The sequence below is a fragment of the Centruroides sculpturatus genome, unplaced genomic scaffold (assembly GCF_000671375.1).
Source record: "Centruroides sculpturatus isolate CEXI.00-Female unplaced genomic scaffold, Cexi_2.0 scaffold518, whole genome shotgun sequence".
Lineage (NCBI taxonomy): Eukaryota > Metazoa > Arthropoda > Arachnida > Scorpiones > Buthidae > Centruroides > Centruroides sculpturatus.
Window position 1 is genome coordinate 9221 of NW_019384901.1, and position 24570 is coordinate 33790.

Genomic DNA, 24570 nt, shown 5'->3' on the forward strand with positions numbered 1-24570 from the left:
CAGACTTTCTGAAATTTCTCCCACAGAGGAGAGGGAGGAAGTAAAAAATTAACCTGAATTCAGATTTTACTGTACTCTTTTAAATGCAGTTTTTTGCAAGATATCAAACATGTTTTCAGACCCATCTAAAAATTCTCTAATTAGTATCGGAAGAAGGTGAACCTAATTCTTGCACCCTGTAAAAATGGATAAGATCAGCTATATTCTAATAATCTAATTTTTGCTATTGTTACTTTTTGCCTGAGCAATGCCAGCTCATCTGCTAGTATTAAAATAATTTCATAGAAATGTTTCACATAAATAAATATTTAAATTTAAAAGAATTTTTGAAAATATACAAAATTAGTTTTCAAATTAAAAGACATTTACAGATTCCAATTTTCAAGGTTTAAAAAATAAAAAATCTTTTTTTATAAAAGTATGCCTTCTGTTTCTCTATACAAAAATATTTTTGTTTTACAATATATAAATGATAAATAATATTAGATCACATCATTATACTGACATTACAAGTAAGTATTGATAAATACTGTATTTACTCACATATAAGACAAGGTTTTCATTCATTTTTCACTGTGTCAAAAACTTAGATCGTCCTATAGTGAAGGATTTTTTGCATTTTTGCAATAATTTTTGTGAACCATGTATAGTTCATGCTGCCATTATAGGTCTACAGTCTATTTATCATAAGTTGGCACCTACTGTAAACAAACTAAGATACACCCACGTTTGTTTATTGGTTGGAACCTACATCCATCAATTGAAAACCACATTGCATCTCATTTGTCCACAGAAAATAGTTTCTCATTACTTATAAAATCATTAATGAAATACTAGTCACTTAGCAATGATTATAAATTAGTCATGTCATATTTGTTAAGTTGTTATTTTTTAATGAATATTAGCACATTCTAAATCATTAAAAATAAACTTTTTTCAGTCATGCACATTATAGTGTTTTGGTTTTGTTTTCCATTCATCACATATTAAGACAAACAACCATGTCTGCCTTAATATATGCATTTAATAATATTTTATTTGTCATTAAATGAAATATGATTAGAATTGTATTAATAAATCTAATTTTCTTCATTTTGATCTTTAAAGTCACACCTTGTCCTATATGCAAGTAAATACAGTATTAATATTTATCAACATTTATAACAACATATAAATGTTGATATATATACCACAGGTTAATAATTAAATTATTTCTATTCAGTGCTGTCTACAGATTAGCAGTCCAAATGCAATCAAATTTGGTATGGTGGCATTTCAGAGCATGCAAAATGCACTTCTCTAAGAAAAAACATTATCACCAAAACACAACTATGGCACGTTTATCACCGCAAGCAACAAACATTTTATTTGTATAAATACAAAACACTCATGTTACATAGAGAACTTAGCAATGCATGAAATACTGCTTAATGTGGTCCATATTCTGAAAGTGTAAAACCTGATGATGATAAACAGTGTGTTCAACAGATAACTATAACTGATCCTCTGTGATGTTTCTCACATAGATTATGGTATTTTCTCTCAACGCTGCCAAATATGCAACGAGTCCTCAATTAACCACACTTTTTAAGTACCTCTAAATCAAAAATCATACAGATTAATATCCAAAATGCCAAAAGTAACATAGTGGCGAGATTTGATGACATTTCTATAAAAACAATTACCATCAAATACCAGATTTGGTTTCACTGGAATGCGAAATATCTTTCTAGACAGCATTGAATAAGGGTAATTTAATTATGATTACCTGGAATATATGTAAACACAGAATAACCCAGATCACATCCATACACATTTTTAAAATAAAGGAAAGTGTTTCATCAAAAATTCAAAAAATTTTGGTAAGTAAATCAGGCACTGTACACTCTATCATATGGTGATATTTTCAACTTCTAGTAATAGCTGGAAATGTGCTATCAAACTGAAAGTTGAATTTTTTAAATGGAACATGGTATTTTTTAATGTAGATTTTGATTAAATGCAAAAATTAAAAATAGTAATAATAATAATATTTATATCGCAAACATTTCTGAAAATATTTCCATTAATCATAAATGATCTTGAAAGTGTAATGAACTTTTCCTGGCAAAGACTTATTACAAACCATTTCATCCAGATATTTTTCTGCTGACTGAATATTTATTGTCAATAAATGTAAACATTATGCTTGTGATTGCATTTTCATTTCAAATAAGTTTTCATTTTCAGTTACACACTTATCAAAAGATATCTTTGTAATATATGTAGCCATATATAGCCATATATCCCATGAAATTTTTTGGATTTCAAGCAGAATAAATGCTTGCATTGCTGAGAACAGTGCTCAGTTTGAACATTTTGATGGAACAACAATTAAAATCTGTTATGATACGTGATTAAAAATCTTTTTATATAATTATTATAAAATGGCAAAAAGCTTAATTTTCATGGTAGAGATGTATTGTAAATGATAATAATAGGTAAAATCTTCATTAAGTCTGACTCTATTCAAGATATGACATATGATCCCTGTCTATCACACAAAAAACTAAATTCCTTGTCTCGAAAGCCCATTTCCATAAGTCCAAAATATCACCATTTTCTGATTTAGGATTCAAAATCTGTATCAAAATTTTTAAGATTTTTTAAATACAGGATGAGTCAAAAGTACTGAAGATATATTAATTTTATTAATTTTCCTAAATGATTTAATACAGATTCTGCATAAAGCATAAAAATTTATTTTAAATTTAAGACTTCATTCATTCATTTTTTTCCAAATTTTCTCAAAAATTTTTGATAATATTTAAGAGTTAATCAAATTCATTTTATGAAATTTAACGTTCATTTATTTTAAATCTAACAATGAAATAATTAGTATTATTATATTTAAATTTATTTTCATTATATTTCATAACAAAAATTATTTCCTTACTATATTTTCTGGTTCTGGAATTATCACTCCAATAAAATAATCATTTGCTTTAAAAATCTGCATATGTCTTGGCATCAAATCACCTTAAAAATATATAATCTATAATCAATTTTAACTATAATAATTTTATGAATTATAATTAAATAATCAAACAAAACAAAATTGGTGTGTAAAATTACCCAAAGTTTTACGAATCAGATATAATTGATCAACATCAGATTTTCCAGGCCATAATGCTTCTCCTCTCATTAATTCTGCTGTCACACAACCAATAGCCCAAATATCAACAGAAGGACCATACTGAGTATCACCAACCAATAATTCAGGTGCTCGATACCATCTAGTAGCAACATAATCTGTATAATTTTCTGCTGGACCTGAAAGATAAAGAAAACCTTGAAACTTTTTATCATCATATAATATAGTGGTACTTCATAGTTCAAACAGCTAACTTTAAAAACATATCAGAGTTTGAATGCTAAATTCAAGAAAAATTCAATCTGGAGTTCAAATGATGATTCTAAATTTGAACTATATGTTAGACTAGTTGTTGCTTGTTGGAGAGATTAGTAAAACAGCAGTTGGATTAATGTAACCAGTTGTGTAATAAAAAAACAAAGAGTGCACAAAGATTACACACAGTCTTTACTCATGGAAGGTCAGCGCTAGAAAGGGAGAGTGAAATGAGGTCACCTTCCCCGAGGGGTCAAGAGCACCACCAACCTTTTATTATGTCAGAAGAACATTACAAAACATTGCGATCGCTGATTCCAACACTATACTCGTGCTGAAAAAATGCACTTTCTGCATAAATGCAATCTGTTGTGTGCCCAAGTCATCTCTTACTCTTCTCACTGTGAAAGCATCTCTTGCATTACATTCATGTGTTTTTGGTGGTTTTATTGCTTAAACATTAGTGTGTTTGTTATATAATTATCCCCTACTATTAACCATGGTATCCAAGAAGAGTGTGGAAGCAATAAAGCCTAAGAGGAAGGTTGTAGTATTGCCAATGAGGTAAAAAAGGAACTTGTCATGAAGCTTGAAAAAAGTATGTGTGGTGGATCTAGCAGACATGTTTAAGATGCTGAAGTCAACAGCGAGCACCATTTTTAAGAACAAGAAAGCAATAAAAGCAGTAATGTGGCTAAAGGTGTAGCAATATTGACCTCCAGAAGAATATGTATTTGGAGATCAGATTTATCTGTCCATTTATTTACACTAACAGAAGATGGAAAAAACTCCTCCTAGTGTAGATAAATGAAAACAACTAGCTGGTGGTGATACCATCTCTGAGATGATTATTTGTGGAAAACTAAGCAGCTGCATAATGATCTTAAGAAACCAGCCACATGGATCACCACCACTCCTCACTAAGGTACATAAAATATGTAAATACAGTAAAATAAAATGAAAATTACATTTACTTATTGTTTTTATGCTTTAATTCACTAGTTAGGTCATTTAATTGTGTTATTTTTATCCTAAATTATGTATATTTGTTATCTTGTTTGTTATCTAAATTATGTTTTGAAATCTTGGATTCGAACATGATGATGACCGTTGAAGATGGTAGAAAATGTTCGTTTTTGAAATGAATTTATGCTGGTATGTTGGTAATTTCGTAGTTATGTTTGTATATTTGTTATTTAAGTTTATCAAAATGGATAGTGTCTATGGTCTGGGAATGGATTAATTCACTTTCCATTATTTCTTATGAGAAAAACTGATTCAGACTTCAAACAATTAAGAGTTCAAATGGTCTCTGTGTTGGAATCAATGATCGAAATTACTGTCTAATGTTATACAACATCATTACATTTAATGCATTGTGTTGCAAAGTTTTTTAAATGTTCTTCCGTTACGTAATAAAAGGTCGGTAGCACTGTTGACCCCTTGGGATGCCATTAGAGATGGTGACCTCATTTCACTCTCCCCTTTTCAGTGCTGACCTTCCATGAGTCAAGACAGTGTAATCTTTGTGTATTCTTTGTTTCTTTGTTATATAACCAGTTATGTGAGTCTAACTTGATTTTACTAATCTCTCTGACAAGCAACATCTAGTCTAACAACCTGAACAAATTAAATTTGAAGTATGATGCACTATTGTATTTGAAAAAATTATCATTAGAATAAAGGATTTTGAAAGTATTTATTTAATGACAACAATAACAACAACCATCCTATTATCAATAAATACAGTGGAGCATCAATTTTCTGAATGTTGATCAACCGAAATGTCAATAAACCGAAAGCTTTCCAGTTGGAAAATTTAAATTTCCGCTAGTGCTGTGGCACTGCAATCTTTGGCTATGTCTTGGGCTACTCCATTATTATTTTTGTTGGTGTGCAAGTTTTATCTGGCAGCACTGGTGTGACCATGAGAGAGTACTTAAGGACATGCCAGGATTTGAACGAATTTCAACATGGGATAGGTTAATATATTTTTTCATACATAATCGGTTATCTGAAAAATCGATTTTCTGAACAACCCCAATTCCCAATTGATTTGGATAATCGATACTCTACTGTACTTTCAAAATTATCACTTCTAATTACAAATTTTGTCTTTATTGTATAACATTCAGTATTCTTGATCTTATTTAATTATAAATCTTAATATAGAGAATTATCTAGAGCCTTACCACTAACAGCTGCTCATCTCACAATATATCTGTTTTCATTTTATAGTGTAGTGCTTCATGACTATGTATTTTTGTGTTTCAGTTTTTCTCTTAAGGATCAAGAAAAGGGCTGATAAGACAGCAATCCATTTCCATCCAAATAAGGACACTTTAACATCGAGATACAACACTCTCAAGGAAAAAATCAGTGAGAGATGTGAGAGCAGCGAGCAAGATAAAAACGCACAATCCAGATTAGATGAATGAAACACAATAAATTTTTATTTACTTGCTTTTTAGGATACAGGTTCTCAGGATACCACTATGCTAACCCCATGGATACTCCACATAATTTATTAACCCGACAAAGATTGCACGCACGTCGTTCCTTATCTGCTCACTTAAAACTATCTTAATTAATACTATAATTCTATTACTACTTAAACTTAATTTATATATATAGCCGGCTTACTCAAAGGTTTAGAAGATGAAAGTAAAGAATAAGGAAAGAGGGTACCCAAAACTTGATGGATGCGGTTTCTCATTGATCGGGGGACTGGTAAGCTCCGTTTCTTGTTTCACATAGAGATGTTAATCCAAAGGGATGATCCTTCCCACTCCCTTCGGTTGGGTTCCTTTTTATTATACGTTCCACAGGTTTCCTTTTCACAATACGATGCAAAACCTTCTGGGGAGACGTCTTGTCGCTCTCCACGTTCCAAAGTTCTCTCTTTTTCACCCTCATACGCTAAACTTGCCGGGGAGACTCCTCTTTTTAGCTCTTCCCTCCCGTTCCTTCCTACCCGTCCTACTTCCTTTTCTCCGTCTCCAGTTCTCCCCTCCGAGTCTCCCGATTGCTCCCTTCCCTCCGAGCTACATTCCTTTCGTTGCTTCTCGGGTTAGCCCAACCGCATACCCAAGTCAAGGAAAAGAAAAACGAGAACATTCCAGGAAGGGTAAACAAACAGGACAGACAGAGGTGAAGCGGGAAATATACAAGATAGAATAACACAATTATATACGAAATATATGATTACATATGGCGTGTAGCCACAGAGATTCATCCGAATGTATTAGTTTTCTTTTTCACTGTTTATACATGGTAGAAAAAGTGTTGTGAGTAGGTTCATTTTTATTTTGTGTTAAGCCTTTCAATTTTTGTCACATGACATGAGTCCCCTGAAAGGAGAGGAGGAAAGAGAGGGGAATGTGNTGAGAGATTCATCCGAATGTATTAGTTTTCTTTTTCACTGTTTATACATGGTAGAAAAAGTGTTGTGAGTAGGTTCATTTTTATTTTGTGTTAAGCCTTTCAATTTTTGTCACATGACATGAGTCCCCTGAAAGGAGAGGAGGAAAGAGAGGGGAATGTGAAAATGTGTGAAACATTATATTGTTATTATTTGTGCATTGAAAATTGTCAATCATGTGATAGTTTCTGTTCTATGTATATATTGTGTTTTGTCAATGGGAAAGAATTAAATACCCAGTATATCTGTCAAACCGACTTGTCCGTCTTTTTGTCTAGTCCCACAAATCTCATTCTACAGGGCATTCTACAATAGTCTTCTCCTATCAGTTACATCATCACCATTAGACATCACTATATCATTGATTCCAGATAATGAAACTTCATTTTTATACTGATTTTTAATTAAATTTCTCCTTACTCTAAAAGTGATTAAAATCAATTACAGTCAACTTTCTGTATCTGCAGGTTTTGTATCTGCAGATTCAATAAACTGTGAATTGAAAATTTATTGAATCTGCAGATACAAAACCTGTGAATTGAAAATATTAGCAAAAAAATTCTAAAAAGATTCAAGAAGAAAAACTTGTATTTGTTTGTATTTGAAATATTCTATGTTTTATTTCTTTTTCAGGTCATTAAAGAAAAGCAATCTGTAAGTGTTGAAAAAAAGAAAATGTTACATTGTTACTGTATTGAAAATATTTCCAAATAAATTGTTGCCTCATCATAAAGATTTCTTACACTTGTCATGGTATAATATTCCTGTCTTAGATTATTTTAATTTTTACAAAAAAGATATTTGCAACAAATTTCTTATTACTTATGTGCATAAGCAATAAGAAATAATTTATTGTAATATTCAGTTAATAAAACCAATTACCTTAAATACCTAAAATATCTTTTTCAAAAATTTAGATGATAATGAAAAATATGTTTTTTTGTTGATTAATGAAATTTATCTAAAAATACAATAATTCACTTTCAGTAAATCAGTTGTGTGCTAATTTATAACTGTCAAAAATTAAAATCAAGCAAATGTACAAGCATACATGTGTATTCTTACTTATTGATGTCATTAAATACAATAAAAGACAAAATGACTTCCAACAACTTAACACTGTTGAGTAATAATAATCCACGAAAACCTTTCTGTACAAGTCCGACAGTCCCTGTTTGAATTCCTCGAACAAGGGACGACAGGTTCAACAAGGACTTGATTTACATTGGCTCCACCATCCACTCAACTCAAAAACGAATACAAGAACATCAAGCTGATATTAAAAATAACAGGCACCCACCACCTTATTGACCTACGTCACAGACCCTGAAATACAAGCGGACTTCCGGAATACCAGACTAATTAGACCAGCATTCCGAACCGATCACATCTGACACCTGGAGGCCTGGGAGATTCATAAAGCTAACTGTCGGGGCACCTGCATCAACAACAAAGATGGTGAAACGATCACACAGGTGTGGAGGTATTTGTTCGAGGAATTTGAACAGGGACTGTCGGAGGGGTGAAACCCGATGCGCATGATCATTTACGTCTCTGGCAACATCGTTACGACGGTCAGGAAGAAACACGGTCAGTCATCACCTGAAGCAGATCTTGGTGGAGGTCGAAAGCGTTTGTGGAGTAGTTAAGAACATAACACTTGTACAGAAAGGTTTTCATGGATTATTATTACAATAAAAGATACTAACATTAAAAAGATACCAAACTAAATTTTCTTAAATTTGTAATTTTATTTCTGATTTACATACATACTAGTGATAGAAATAATAAATAAGTTTTATATTCACTTCGAAACATACTTTTGTAGCTGAGAGCAAATAACTGAGTCCAAAGAATCGCTCGGTGTTGATAAATTAAAAGTTTAATATTTACAATTAATAATGATAGTTTCCAAAGAAACAATTGTACACAACTTACAAACTAGGAAAATACAAAAAATAGTTGGGATCAACCATGACAATATGACCGATTGAATCCCACATGCCAATAAACAAAGGACTTGAAATATAGTTAAGCTAAACATAAATTAGATTAACTAATTTTACAAAAGAAAGGACCCTGGATCAAGATGGGGTTGAGATAAGAATTAGAAGATTTTGATTTAGACAGAAAAAGAAATGGGTCAAAAGGGGATGACTGGCAAAAATAAACCTCAAGTCCATTATTCCAGAGGGTCTTCTTTTCATTACTCGCTGACATATAGGTCCTCTTCTTCCCAGCTCCTCTCTCCAAAAAGTGATGATTTTCTCCACTTTCCTCTCTATCCTCTCGTGCCAGTCCCCTTTGACCAATCCGGTGTCACCCCCTTTCACTAGAGACCCATCGGACCATTGGGGCAATCAATCACGATGAGATCAAGAGAACAAAAGCCAGAAGGGAAGTTTATGAAAGAAAAATGGTGGAAGAAAGTGAAACAAAAAGAAAAACAAGGCTCAACCAAGCAACACTTATCTTAATATTTTGGTGATGATTAAGTACTTTGTATTCAATAACAAATTGACAAAATTTGGAATAGTTTTTTTTTATTCAATTAATTAATATAAATGACATTTTATTAAAAGTAATTATTAATAATAATAAAAGTAAAACTTGATAGATGATGATAATTTCACTTATTACTATTATTAACTTTTAAACAACAAAAATTATTTTTCATAAAATTTAATTACCATAATACTTACTTAAAGTTCTTGCAAATCCAAAATCACACAGTTTCACAATGCCTTCTTTAGTAAGCAGAATGTTCTCTGGTTTAACATCTCGATGTATACACTAAAATATAATTTTATCATCTTTAATATTTCATATTTAATTATTTTATAAATTTTACATTACATTAAAAAAATAAGTATAATTTAATAAAATAAAATTTATCTAAATTTCTTTTCACTGTAAACTTTCAGGTAAGTTTGAGTATTTCAAAACTACACTTCTAACATTCAAAGGTTTCACTTGACAATGACTATTTGCTTAATTTACTGTTACATATGCATTTCGGAATATGTATACTTTCATTCCTTCTCAGTACTGTTTAGATTAAAAAATAATAGCTAAAAACAATTTTTTAAAAATTTATATACTTTCAGATGGTGTACTTTAAAAAACTTGTTAAAAACAACTCCTTTATCTGTAATATTAAATAAAATTTAACATTTACTATTTCATACTATAAATTGTTTTACAGATATTTCCCATACTTAAAACCATTCTTTACTATCTTATTACAATGATGCTTCTTTACAANACAACTCCTTTATCTGTAATATTAAATAAAATTTAACATTTACTATTTCATACTATAAATTGTTTTACAGATATTTCCCATACTTAAAACCATTCTTTACTATCTTATTACAATGATGCTTCTTTTAAAGTATACCATTCGGAAGTATATAAATTTTTGAAAATTGTTCGGAACTATTATTTTTTAATCTAAACAGTACTGAAGAGGGAATGAAAGAATACATTATTTCAAAATGAATATGTAACAGTAAATTAAGCAAATAAAGTCATTGTCAAGTGAAACCTTTGGATGTTAGAAGAACTGTTTGAAATTCTCAAACTAACCTGAAAGTTTACAGAGAAAAAAATAGAATTTCAGCACCTCTTCTCCACATTGTAGTGTAAAATTTATTTAAATTAATAAAAAAATTTAGCATTCAAACTCTGAAGTGTTTGAATTTACAGTCGTTCAAAGTATGAGGTACCACTGTATTTATATATACAAAATTATTGCTAGTGAAATTGTTACTAGCATGTACAGTACACATACAGTAGAACCTCGATTATCCGGACTAATTGGGGATGAAGGTAGTCCGGATAAGGAAAAATCCGGATAATCGAAAATCCGGATAATGGAAGAATACCTAAAATATCTTTTTCAAAAATTTAGATGATAATGAAAAATATGTTTTTTTGTTGATTAATGAAATTTATCTAAAAATACAATAATTCACTTTCAGTAAATCAGTTGTGTGCTAATTTATAACTGTCAAAAATTAAAATCAAGCAAATGTACAAGCATACACTTGTATTCTTACTTATTGATGTCATTAAATACAATAAAAGACAAAATGACTTCCAACAACTTAACACTGTTGAGTAATAATAATCCACGAAAACCTTTCTGTACAAGTCCGACAGTCCCTGTTTGAATTCCTCGAACAAGGGACGACAGGTTCAACAAGGACTTGATTTACATTGGCTCCACCATCCACTCAACTCAAAAACGAATACAAGAACATCAAGCTGATATTAAAAATAACAGGCACCCACCACCTTATTGACCTACGNACGCCGCCCTTGGTCATAGAAATGATGTAATTTGAATATAAATTATTTATAAATACGTATGTCAAGTTATATTTTTATTACTACGTAAAATATATTTAAGAGTTTACGACCGCTGTGCTGGGTGAGACGTTGTTTAAACAAAAAAATTTATACATTCCATAACGCACATAAACAGTGTCGTAATTCGCCATGTGCAAATCAGCAAATTCGTAAAATTTTTGTTTATTTTGAACAATCCGGATAATCGAAAATCCGGATAATGGAAGTCCGGATAATGGAGGTTCTACTGTATATTGTTATGATCTTGTGTGATATATTTTGAATGTTTGCAAATAATCTCTATTTCTATGGTGATCAGGTAATCAGAGGAGGGCACTTCTGGTTCTGGTATGGCCATATAAGACAACCTCCACCAGTGTTCTTCAGGTGCTCGCTGGGAAACAACCAATTACCCTTAGCATTAAATGGCTTGCCTGGGTGCACCTCCTAGCCCAGGGTAAGTGCATCACTGAGTTATCCCCATTGTTGACCATCTCACAATTTGGAAGAAAGTTGCACCACCAGGGTGGCCACCCCCTTATCGTTGGCCTGCCTTTGCAAACCAACCTTTTGAGATGCCTGACTTGTGCATTTACATAGACAGCTCAAAGGTTGATGGCAGGTTGGATGTTCATTTGTTGCATATGCCAACCAGTCAGAGATCAAGCTTGAGCAACATCACCAGTGTACAGACTGGTCTGTTCTTCAGGCTGAGCTGTGTGCTATTTCCACTGCAGTTGAGTGGTGCAGCAAGAACTATCGTAACTGTATCATCATCTTTACTGACTCCATGACCTGCATCCATATACTACAGAATGACAAGTCCTTCATCCCCTTGCTAGAAAAGTGAATTGGTGCATGCTTAACACCACCAACAAGTATGCTCTTCTTTGGATAAGGGGACATCTTGGTATACAGGGCAATGAGAGGGTCAACAAATGCTGGCTAAGGAGGCAACCAGCAACTCTGAGCATTGGTATTTACTTTGCTGTTCCTTTAAAGTTCCATCAAGAGTCATAACCACCAGGAGTGGCAGTATCATTGGGAAATGGGCAGTACTGGAGCCATCACTCAGCTCTTCTTTCCCAATCTGGGGAGACTGAAACACCTCTCCTTACATACCTCTCCCATCAAGAAATCCAATTTATTACTGGCCATGGCTGCTTTGCCAGTTACCTGGCCCATTTTAACATTAGGGACAATGGTTCTTGATGCCTATTTGAGGAAGATGGCCCACTACGCTACCTCTACAGGTGCCCAATTATGAACAAACATCGGACAGATATTAAACTATTAGCAGACTCACTTGGAACCAACTGGCTGTGTGATCCATACACCCTTATCAATAACGAGGCACTCTTTAAGAGCTTCAGGAACTTCATCAGAGCCTACTTTCACATCATCAGCAACACTCTGAGGACCATATGAGGAACATCTGCATAGTTTCCTGTATATACACATCTGAAGAACCATTTTATATACATACATATATATATATTAGTTGGGATCAACCATGACAATATGACCGATTGAATCCCACATGCCAATAAACAAAGGACTTGAAATATAGTTAAGCTAAACATAAATTAGATTAACTAATTTTACAAAATAAAGGACCCTGGATCAAGATGGNTCTGAGGACCATATGAGGAACATCTGCATAGTTTCCTGTATATACACATCTGAAGAACCATTTTATATACATACATATATATATATATATATATATATTGTAGTGTTTAGCATGATGAGAATAAGAAACAGGTATAGCATAAAGAACAAAACTTTATTTTATACAGTATGAACACAAAACAAAAAAGGACAGGTCCCAACTCTGGTGTGTTGTTAGTGAATACTTTTATACAACAGTATAGTACAATCAAGATTGTTACACAAAAGAATCTTCTCAACCACTTTTTGGGATTCACACACATGGAGTTCAAATCACAAAAGTATACACAAAGATCACCCGTGCTTAAAACTATCTTACAACATATGCTTTTACTCTAATTAATGCTAAAAGAGGGAAGAGATGTTAGATAGGGAAAGATAGATTTTCAAAGAAAGAAGTCTTAGAAAAGGGGTACCTGTAGCTTCACATATCACAATTAAACCATCCAAATATACCTTTGCAGTTCTTCTGGATTTCACTGGTATATGTATTTTCTTTCTTAGTTGTCACTAGTGCTCTTTTCTTTTGTTCTTCCAAAAGAGATTTCCCATTTTGACTCTCAGGACTTACTGGCACTTTCTGTATCTTATTGGTCATACCTTGTCGCTTCTCATGCTACTCAAAGCCCGGAGCTCGTCTTCTGCATGTCTGTCTTCTTTGGAAACTTGACCAAAAAAAGTGCTGACTACATTCATGTTTGCCCTCAGGGCCTTCTCCGCTCTATTGTCTAACACTCACACTAGGGTTTCTCAAATGGGATCCCAGTTGTTTTTTTAACCTGGGAAATTCTTCTCATCACAGGAAATCCTGCAAATTTCTTAAACATCCACTTTTTTCTTATTTTGTGTTAAGGTTGAGGAAATTTTGCAAATAGAAAGTATAATTAACTCATAAACTTCAGAATACATTTTATTAATTTTAAACCTATTTATTAGTTTTTTTAATTTTTCCTAATTACGGCATGTCATAGATTGTCAATAATCAATATGTAGCCTATTTGTGAGAGAACTCTGAAAATTCTTTACTTGTCAAAACCTGTAATATGTAGAATAATTGTGCTTATGCTGTCCTAATTTTTAACCCATGCCCAGTAGCTTCAATAACTGCATAACACCAGGTTGAGCAAATTGGGCAACAATACAAACGAATATGAAGTTTTTCTTCATAAACCTGATTATTAAAACTGCCAAATTATTGGGCAATAAGCTTGATGTTTCTATTAAAGTAGCCAAAATAGACAAATCAAGAATACTAAAGAGAGAAAGAAAACAAACTAAAAAATCTTCCAGGTTACGGGTGAAAAAACACATAACATTTGTTTTCTCTTAAATGCATTAAACATGATTCCACTCACATCTATTGATCAGGAAAGGGCATTCTCAGAAGCAGGACTTTTCATTACTAAAATAAGAATCAGATTGAGTGATCGGAGTATTGACCATCTTTGCTTTTTATAATCTTATTATAAAAATTTACAATAATATTTTGTATTATGTTTTATTTAAATAACGAAAACAAAAATTACCTTTTAAGTTAGAAGTTTGATTTAAGTTCAATTTTTTTAAATTTTCAACTTAATTCAAAGCATTTAGTTTTTTTGTTGCTGTTGTTGTTGTTGTATACAGTTTCCAGCAAACTTTAATAAATTTTTCTATTTGTGAAAATTTCTACATAATTCAAAGGTAATTTTTAATATATATCTTACACAGCATTATTAATATGATTTTTGAGATTGCAGAACGTATTAAATTACTTTAAAAAATGAAAAATAATTATATTATTTGATTTCATGATATTTTGTATATCTTAAAAATAATTAATTCTATCCCGGAAAACAGTTCACTTTTATCCCGGAATCCTGGGACAAGATAAAGACCAGGAAATGAGAAACCCTAGCTCACATCCATGGAAGTAGGGCAAGGGTGGAAAGTTCTCAAATTCAGGAAACAAAGGAAAATCAAGAACAAAAGGAAAATTGATAGGCTAGGAAAGGGAAGTGATAGAAAGTGAAAATAATTTAACTTAAAAACTATACACGAATAAATGGCGTCACGCCACAATATCCTCTTGTTATTTTCATTCTGTATTTTGTAAAGTATTTATATAGTCATATAATTGTACTAATAGTTTCTAGTTGTAATTGTAATAACACTATATTATACTGCTTTGTGCTATCCGTAAGACATTATTTTGTAACTTTGTATTGTTCTATATTGATTGGATTCGTGCATTGATTGGATTTGTGTGTTCTCTATTGATTCGTGTATCATACAATATTGTACAGTAAGGTATCATATTGTGTAACCTGGATTAATTTGTACTACATAGAAACTTATTGTACTTTAATAACTAACTTCGGTGTATGTTTCTCCTTTTTAAATATACATATTATGTAATCATCATGTAATGTAACCTCTGTGGTGGTCTGGTGGAGCAGAGGTCTTTGTACATTTATGATGCCACTTCCAATGTGCTGTAGCTCAGACCATTCATTCATTAATTGATTTTTTTTTTGATTGATTGATTGATTTTTATCATTTGCATATTCAGTCAAAAGGTATTTGAATATAACATTCCATTGCAATTGGATTACTTTTTGGGAGTGCATCAATTTTTTGTCAAAGAGTATATATTACATAGGGACATTGTCAGCAAACTAACAGGGTTTTACATTAGTAACGTGCAAACTCATTACTTCTGAGTAACAATTAGTAGTTTTCTAGTATAGTGGTACCTCATACTTTGAACGACTAACTTTGAATGCTTCAGAGTTTGAATGCAAAATTTACCTCGGAGTTTGAATAATGCTTCAAAGTTTGAACTGTGCACATGGTGAAAAAATGCACTCAAAGCATAAATATGTGTTCAAGTTGTCTCTTGTTCTTACATTATACTTATATGTTTTCAGTGCTTTTTTGTTTTATTTTTGGTGTTTGGTTATATATACTGTATTGTGTGTTATTCATCAATTTTTATCAATTTCTTCCAGCAATTTTTCTTTGTCAACAGTTTTTGGGTGCCCTGTATGTTTTGTATTCTTTAGCTCAAAAAATTTCCCAAACAAAACTTTTCAAACTACATTTGCCATGTTTGAAGTTTAGGAACATCTTTCCCATATACATTACAATTGTTTTTACTATTTTTACTATTTGTATGGTGTTATATCCTTTTCAAAAATCATAAAGCATAATGTGCCTGACATGCTTTTTATCCAAAGACATTACAACTTGATTTTATTGAATCAAAATGTGAAGTAAAGAGTTTAAAGTAAGATTCTAAAGAAAGGATATAATCTCACATTATCTATATGTTAAATTTAACAACTGTTATAATTAATCACACATCTATGTTAAGAAGTCAACTGTAAGCAACCCAATAAATGCAGTTTTCATTTTATTATACAGTATTTACTTATTTTATTTATGTTTTAATGTTCTAATTTATTATTAAGGCATTTAATTGTGTTATTTTTACCTTGAAATATGTGTATTTGCTGTTTTCAGTGTATTGAAATAGGTGTTGTTCAGGGTCTTGAAATGAATTAATTCACTTTCCATTATTTCTAATAGGAAAAATTTATTTGAACTTCAAACGAACTCTTAGAATAAACTGTACTAATCAATAGTTACTACTCATGCATTACTAATATATGTATGTACTTAGTGTAAGAGATCAAATATCATTCATCTAACAGACTAAACACATTTTTATATTAGTGTCTTATCAAACAGTACAGTGATACCCCGAACTTATGCGATAGGTGGGACCGAGCGATAACTGCGTAAGTCGGGGTATAATTTCTCAATTTGTGTAAAATCCAAATTCGGATGTATGTAAGCTAATAAATGTTCTCGTTAATCTTATCATGTCTTTTGATTCATTCACGGTTACAAGAAATCACCATATAGAGTCTCTCAAGTCTCCATAGATATAACAAACACAGAAATAAATAACACAAAATAAATTGTAACTATGCATTGATTCCGCACGACACATCCGAACATGTAAGCTGAACAATAGTGTGGGGGAGTGAGTAATCAAGAGCTGTGTGCCGCTGAAACAAAAGACGAATCCATGAGATTTGAAAATCGCGTAACTCCGGGTTCGCGTAAGTCGGGGTAGCGTAAATCGAGGTATTACTGTATAAAAAAACAAATTCAATAAATTTCAGAACATATTCTCATTAGAAAATCTATTTACTTTTTTATTACAGTTCTAATTAGATTTAATTCCTAATAAGTAACACAAATTCTGACAAAGAAATTAGTTTTTCAAATTTTAGAATTTTTTGAGAATTTGCAATTTTCAGATCATCTAGTGTAAATCAATAATAGTAACACATTAAAAATTTAACATTTATTTATAATGTTCTAATGTTAATGTTCTAATGTAAATTTAATAAATATTAACTTTTAACTTACATTATGTTGATGGCAAAAATTTATTCCTTGTAAAGTTTGCCAAATGATTTTCTTGGTAAGATAATCGGGTACACTAAATATCAAAATGTTATCTAAATTTTACTTATAAAATTACAAAAGTACTGTAATTTATTGGGATCAAAAATTTTCAAAATAATAATAAAAAAGTAACAATAATAATAAATATATTATTTAATCTATCTTCTAAAGATATGTCTATGGTATCAGTCAATACCTCAAGAAAAAAATAACTTAAATGCTTACTGTGGAAAACCACTCCATAAAAATTATCCTATTACTCTGACCAGATGATGGTGGTAAAAAAATCATCTGTTGCCTCATTAAAATTTGGAAATACATTTCTTGAAACAGAAGACTTCATGTTCAGTATTTAGGATAAGGTTATTAAAACAAGAAATTACAAACTTTATAATTAAAACTACTTATAATGGCCTTTGTAGATGCTCATCAACATGAATAACATCATCGTGTTGGTTGCCCAGCAATGTTTAAGTGAAGTGGAATATCTTGAAAGACTGTAGCTGAAATTTATTTGGATATTATTAAACAGTTAAATTTTTCATATCTCACTGACTCCCTATTATAAATTCCATCCTCTATCTGTGTTAGAAAATAATCAACATATAATTTATTATGTGATTAGAACTTCGGATGGATACCTCAAAACTATTTAATTTATGATAGTTTCAATGATAAAAGTCTACTGATGCAGGCAAGACTTAATATTAATAAGTTCCATATTTTAGTGAATGGCTATTATGTGAATATATCAAAAAATAGTGTGTAACCATATTGTAGAAGCAATACTCATTTGTTGCCTCTTGCTCAAAACTAACCCAATTAAAAAAATAACAATTTGTGTGTTAACTTTTCCAAAGAATGGCTAAAGTGTAATGATATGTCAAAAGTAATGTTATCTTGTTTACGCAGCTTTGATACATAATTACCATCTATATAGAACTTTTAAAGCAAAAGTACATGATTATTTTTATTCAAACTTCTCTCCTTTTAATATTGTAGTGTTTAACAAGAACTTATATTAAGCACCATAATTTTTTGAAGCATATATAATCTAAATATATAAAATTGCTTGTCCTGACTGACTCACTCATTCATTCACTGATTCATCATCGCCCAGAGCAAACCGCTTAACCTAAAGAGGTGAAATTTGGTACACAGTTAGGGTACGTCATGGAAACGCACACTAAGAAAGGATTTTTCGAAATTCCAACGCGGGGGGGTGAGGGGGAGCATTAAGTCTTAACCGGAAAAACGGCTTCTACTGCGCTATTTTAGATGCGATTTTTTGTTTTTATCTGCGTTTTAGTAGTGAATGCCATGGCAATGCACACTAAGAAGAGATTTTTAGAAAGTCCCCCGCGGGGGGTGAGGAAGAGCATTAAGTCTTAACCGGAAAAACGGCTTCCACTGTACTATTTTAGATGCGATTTTTTTGTTTTTATCTGTGTTGTAGTAGGGTATGCCATGAGAATGCATACTAAGAAGGGATTTTTTGAAATTTCCCCGCGGGGGGTGAGGGAGAGCATTAAGGCTTAACCGGAAGAACGGCTTCTACTGCGCTATTTTAGATGCGATTTTTTGTTTTTATCTGCGTTGTAGTAGGGTATGCCATGAGAATGTACACTAAGAAGGGATTTTTAGAAATTTCCCCGCGGGGGGTGAGGGAGAGAATATAGTTTTCATCGAGTACTTAGGTGTATTAAATTAATAACATTTCAGACATTGTTATAAATATTTTTATCCATTTCGATTTTAAAAATGTTCGAACCGTTTTAAATTCGAATTTGTTATTGCGTATTGGTTCGATTATAGAACGATTGTAAACGTTTCAGAAAATTGATCAAATTGAAAATAGTTCGTTTGATTTTCGGCAATTCTCTTCAGCGGTAGGTGTTATATAACAATTACTATGGTTATTGAAATATTGGATGTAAATGGGGTTTGCTTGCAAAACCTCCGCTGACGAAGTCGCGGGTAACAGCTAGTATACTATAAAACTAAATCAATATAGTTTTTGCTATTGATTTAAAAATAATTAATAATGACCTACTTATTTTGCAATCTGCTTTAAATGACATATCACAAACTTTTAAATATTTTAATCTAATTATTAATATAAAGAAAACTGTTGCAATGTGTTCTTTCTCTTATGTAATCAATTTATCTGCATTTGCTATATTGAAGATAAAAATACATCATATTTCTAGACTTATCACACTGTCATCAGACACAAGACTGGCTTCAATACATCAATTTATTTTTAATAGTATGCATTTCAGATTTACAGTCCCTCCTCAGCTTTTTTACAAACTTTCTGCAAAATTGACATATTTATGACTCCAAATCATACAAAGAAATTTTGACATTTGGCAATAATTGTTTACAAATTTATCCATAAGTATTCAATTGAACAATGCGAGACACAATTAAAATAATTAAGTAATAGAAAAGCTGGCCAACTACAACATATTAAAGACACTTAAAATAAAATAATACACAACACTTTCAAATTCAAGAAGCCATTATAGCACTCACCAATACATTTTAAACTAGACAAGAAGCATATTATAGTATGTCATATGTTCATTCTATTAATAATCTTGGAGTAATTTTTGATAACAAGTTGACATTCAGAGACCATATTAATAGAATAATAGAAAGATATCTTTCAATATAGCTTAAGATTATATGAAGATTTTATAGCTCTATATCTTATAAACCTACTCTTTATTCTCTTTACTCTTCTTTTTGCAAATTTTTCAGTCCCTGATTGATTACAATCTTCTAATAAGATCAGTTGCTAATTCTAATTCATTCAATAAAATAAATGTTGAATTAAAAAAAAGCTTATTTAATAAATAATTTTCCAATCTTTATTCTGTTTAGTAATCTGTGAAGATTTGGTTTTTCAAATTTTATTATTTAATATAATTCAATAAAAAATTTATGAAATAAAATTCTAAAGATATTTTTATCGCACATTTATTTATTTACATCATTGGCAACATCGTTACGATGGTCAGGACGAAACACGGCCAGTCACCACCTGAAGCATACCTCGGTGGAGGTCGAAAGTACTTGTGGAATTTACTACGGACATAACACTCATAAAAAAAGGTTTTTCATGGATTGTTATAAAGATATTTTATGAACTTGTGGAGTTGACCTTTATGTCCCAAACAGATTAACTCAAAATACCTCCTCTGCTCCATATTAAGTAAATATACATTATTTAGATATTCAATAATAATCATTTTTTATTTGGGTACTTCCATCTATGTGGGAACTTAAAAATTCTTTACATGAAAGTTGTTTTATTTTTTATAGTAGGAGTTCTTTGTTTGAAAGAGGTTCTTTCTTGCCTGAATGAAAATTATCATTAATTTTAGAGTAAATAGAAAATATAAACTTATGTTTTAGGACATGCTAATTCTGATAACAGTATTTGCAATTACAATAAGCAGAATCATCTATTGTAAATGTATGAAAGAGTCAAAAATAAACCAAATTTTTAATGTAGCTTTTATTACATTAATAGTACAAATATTTATAGAAAACAATTTTTAAAGTAACTTCTTTTGGAGTTATACCTTCTGCTAACATCCATACTTGTCAAAGTAGTCTGAGAAGTCATTTTTTATGAGATCTTTAAGTAGTGCAGCTTTCACATTCAGCTTCCTTCGGTCATTCCCAGTTAATGAATATCTGGTCAAAAATGGCATAACAATGCTTCTGCAGCTTATATCCTCTGATATAATCCCTAAGGATTTTTATCTGTTCTCTAAAATGAAACAGAAGTTGAAGATAGTGGGTTTCACTCAGTGGCATAGATGGAAACTTCAGCTTTGCATAAAGAATTTAAAAAATAGCTTCCAGGACTGCTTTGACAAATGGTATGGTTGCAGGGAGAAGTGTATAGCTACAGTTGGAGCTTATTTTGAAAGTGATGTAATGTAAGAGTTTCTATGTGTTGAGTAATAAAACTAGTGCCAAAAGTTCAGTTTATTTTTGACGCTATGTATTTAGACTTTAAAGTTATATTATATATAAACAGGCTTAGACAATCTACAATGAAAAATAAAAAACATTTAAGAAACATGGACATCGTAATCCTAAACTCAATATTGAATTGTTAATTCTGTCAGGAAAAGAAAGAGGATTTCTAAATATGCATACCAAGAAATATTTCTTTAATGAACAGAATTATTCATAAATACACAATTATTATTCTCATAGATTGAAATATTTTCTTTTCAATTTTTAATATAGAGATATTACTAAACTTTTTATAATTCTACACAATAAATATACTGTGAAGCATTAATAATCTGAATGTCAAAAATCCAGATTTGGCCATTGAAAATGGATATTAATCCTTTTAATGATAATTTTGTGTTGATATTCTTTTTGTCTGTGTTTTGGTCTTGCATTGTTAATGTTCTAACATTCATTCAGAATTTGTAATTTTTTAATTACAAAATTATGATTAGTGTATTTTTTGTTTAAATATAGTGATTCTGTAAATTATATTTTGAATCTTTGTAGATATCTATATATTCCTTGTGAAATATTGGTCTGAACTAAGAAATCCTAAACTTGATTACAGCATATTTGAAGTTTACAGTAATTAAAATGATAATTTACATATATATTTGAAAATCTGGATGGGGTCTGGTTCCAATTAACCTGGATTTTTGATGCTTCACTGTATATATATGAAGCATATAAACATGAATGAAATTATTCACTTTTTCAAGTAAACTCAAATTATATTTAAATGAAAAAGCAATACTATAAAAAATTAAATTTAAAAAATCTAAATTAAACATTATGTCATTTAAATAATTTATTTGTAAAAAATAAAGTAAAATAACATCTTACCCATTTGGATGTTTATTTAAAATATCTAACACAGTATGTTCACAATATTCAAACACGAGATGAAGTTTTCTTTTTCGACGGAAGACTTCAATTAAATTAATTAAGTTTGGATGTTTCAATTGCTAGAATAATAAATGAAGGTTTCGAATTTATAATATAATTTAAAAATAAGAATTAATATGTGCAGTATATTTCATTTACATAATTTTACAATAGCATTTAATTTCAAAAAATGCAAAATTAAATTTACAAATTTATTAAATAGATTACACACTTGATTAATAGCATATTGATTGCAACTTAATAATTTGATAAAGTTTTTGTGTTTTTAATTAAAGATATTCTGAATTAAAGATATATATATATATATATATATATATGCATGTGTGTCTGAAAACTGGACTGAATCAGAATATCAGAATATCTTTATTATAAATTAATTAATGAGCCAAACTCTGCATAAGTCAGAAAGTGTTTTGTCTGTTATCAAAGTTTAAACCAACCATTGAACATAATTTTTTGCAAAGCCAAAATTTTGAAATTCAATCTGTGGGCTGAGATCTTTGTGATCAAAGTTTGCCATTTAAAGTCTATGGGCCAGTTGTCGATTGTAAGCTAGTTGCAAGCTACATGTCAATCAAGTTTCCAATTGATGTCTATTTACATTGATCTCTAAAACAATTTTTAATTTTAGATTTAGATCAGTTTTAAACTGTTTTTTTCTGCTTAGTTTTGGTTTTCTATGCCACAAAGCTCAGTTTTATTTTCCTAGTGAATATTTTATTAAAATATAATAAAGTTTTATTAACAAATTTACACAATTTTTGTATATATTGCATATAAATTAAACATGAAAAATTATACAGGCTAGATAACTATATTTCAATTTTTAGAAATTTATTTAGCAATGTACAGTACAAGTAGTTTTTATTCCCAAAAAGGAATGGATTCTAAATAAAAGACAGAAGAGTTATCTAAGGGCTGTAGAAATAAATGGTCTTTGATGGAATCTATAGAGATCTCATCTTCAAAACTTCAGAATAGGATTATTACAGAGAAATGTCATTTATAGAATTTATAGGAGATGAATTTAAATTGAAAGGCTTTCTTGTGATGTGGACATATCTATTGGATGATTGAAGAGAAATGGCTGAAGACCATAGTGCCACCAGCAAAAAATTACAGTTGGACCTCCTCAATTTAGCATCAGAGGAAGGTTGACAGCAGCAAACAGAGTTGGAGAATTAGAAAGGAATGACAACAGAACAGGAGATTATGAGACACCTATTAATGGAAATGCCTTTAAAACAAATCTATTCATTTAAATAAACATTTACTACTAATGTATATAATTATCACATTTTAATATAATCGAATTAATTATTCAAATTCAATCTAATTAAAAATCAGATAAACAATTTACAGCTCAAATGTTTTTACTCAGTATTTTATCCTCCACGTAATATATCCAATCAAAATGCAAAATACCTTTAACATCCTTATTTCCCTGAGAGCTATTTTCTTGATTAAAGGCTCGTCTTCAGTCTCTACAAATTTCTTAATAGCAACTAATTGGCCATTTTCTCGATTACGGCATTTAAACACAATCCCGTAGGAACCTTCTCCAATTTTTGCAATCTTTTCATATTTCTCCATAATCGTGGAATAATAATGTTTATACCTCCTAAAATAGTCATTTAAAAACATAAAAATTCCATATTTTAAAATCATTATCCAATATTTAAATTAATAAATTTTAAGCTTACTTATCAATTATTTTAATATATAAGTTATAACACGTTTAATTTATTATTTCAACAAAATTAAGGTAATTGTATATTATTCCCGCATTACGCGTTTCTTCTTTAAAAAGCATGACAAGAACGTGAGACACGATCAATTACTACCGCAGCCTACGTTATACTGGAGGACAAGAGTTTAACTTACCGGTAAGCATTAGTTCTATATTATACCGCTAGGGCGAACAGTGGCAATGGCGGGAACTGAATTTGTATCAAATATTTTGCTAATATACAGTGGATTGTCCATCGTATAAAATGGAATGCGGCGAGTGTAATTTGAAAAGACAGATTAAAGCGAAGCATATAAAGGAGTATAACAGGAATGATAAAGATATTAAATTATTTAAATGTAGTTTGTGTTTGGGTAAATATTATAAAAACGAAGAAATATTGTCACACTTCCCCTGTGACAATAAAAAAACTTTCCCCTGAGAAGCTAATGAATAATAATAAATGTACAGTATATTTGAATTGTTAACTTGCGTAATTTATGTACTTGAAATTTCATGATATTAAAATTTAATTATTTGTACTGTACTTATTATTCGATTTGGGTATTTTCTTATATATTTACAAATTATTACAAAGAA

At 30.5% G+C, this 24570-nt stretch overlaps 1 protein-coding gene across 2 annotated transcripts in view; it reads right to left on the reverse strand.

The window, feature by feature from the left end:
* Positions 1-24267, reverse strand: part of LOC111631498 (cyclin-dependent kinase-like 1) — a 30505-nt gene extending 6238 nt beyond the window's left edge. The window contains exons 1-7 of one of the 2 annotated variants that reach the window (XM_023375748.1): positions 24126-24267; positions 23667-23862; positions 22179-22300; positions 17256-17328; positions 9512-9602; positions 3115-3312; positions 2936-3018 (exon numbers count right to left, since the gene is read on the reverse strand). In XM_023375748.1, coding sequence (XP_023231516.1) covers positions 2936-3018; positions 3115-3312; positions 9512-9602; positions 17256-17328; positions 22179-22300; positions 23667-23834 — 735 coding nt within the window. In that variant the 5' untranslated portion in view covers positions 23835-23862; positions 24126-24267. Of the gene's footprint in view, positions 1-2935; positions 3019-3114; positions 3313-9511; positions 9603-17255; positions 17329-22178; positions 22301-23666; positions 23863-23944; positions 24096-24125 lie in introns of those variants that run through there. The other variant, XM_023375747.1, reaches the window with a different exon arrangement.
* Between the last annotated feature and the right edge of the window lie 303 nt (positions 24268-24570).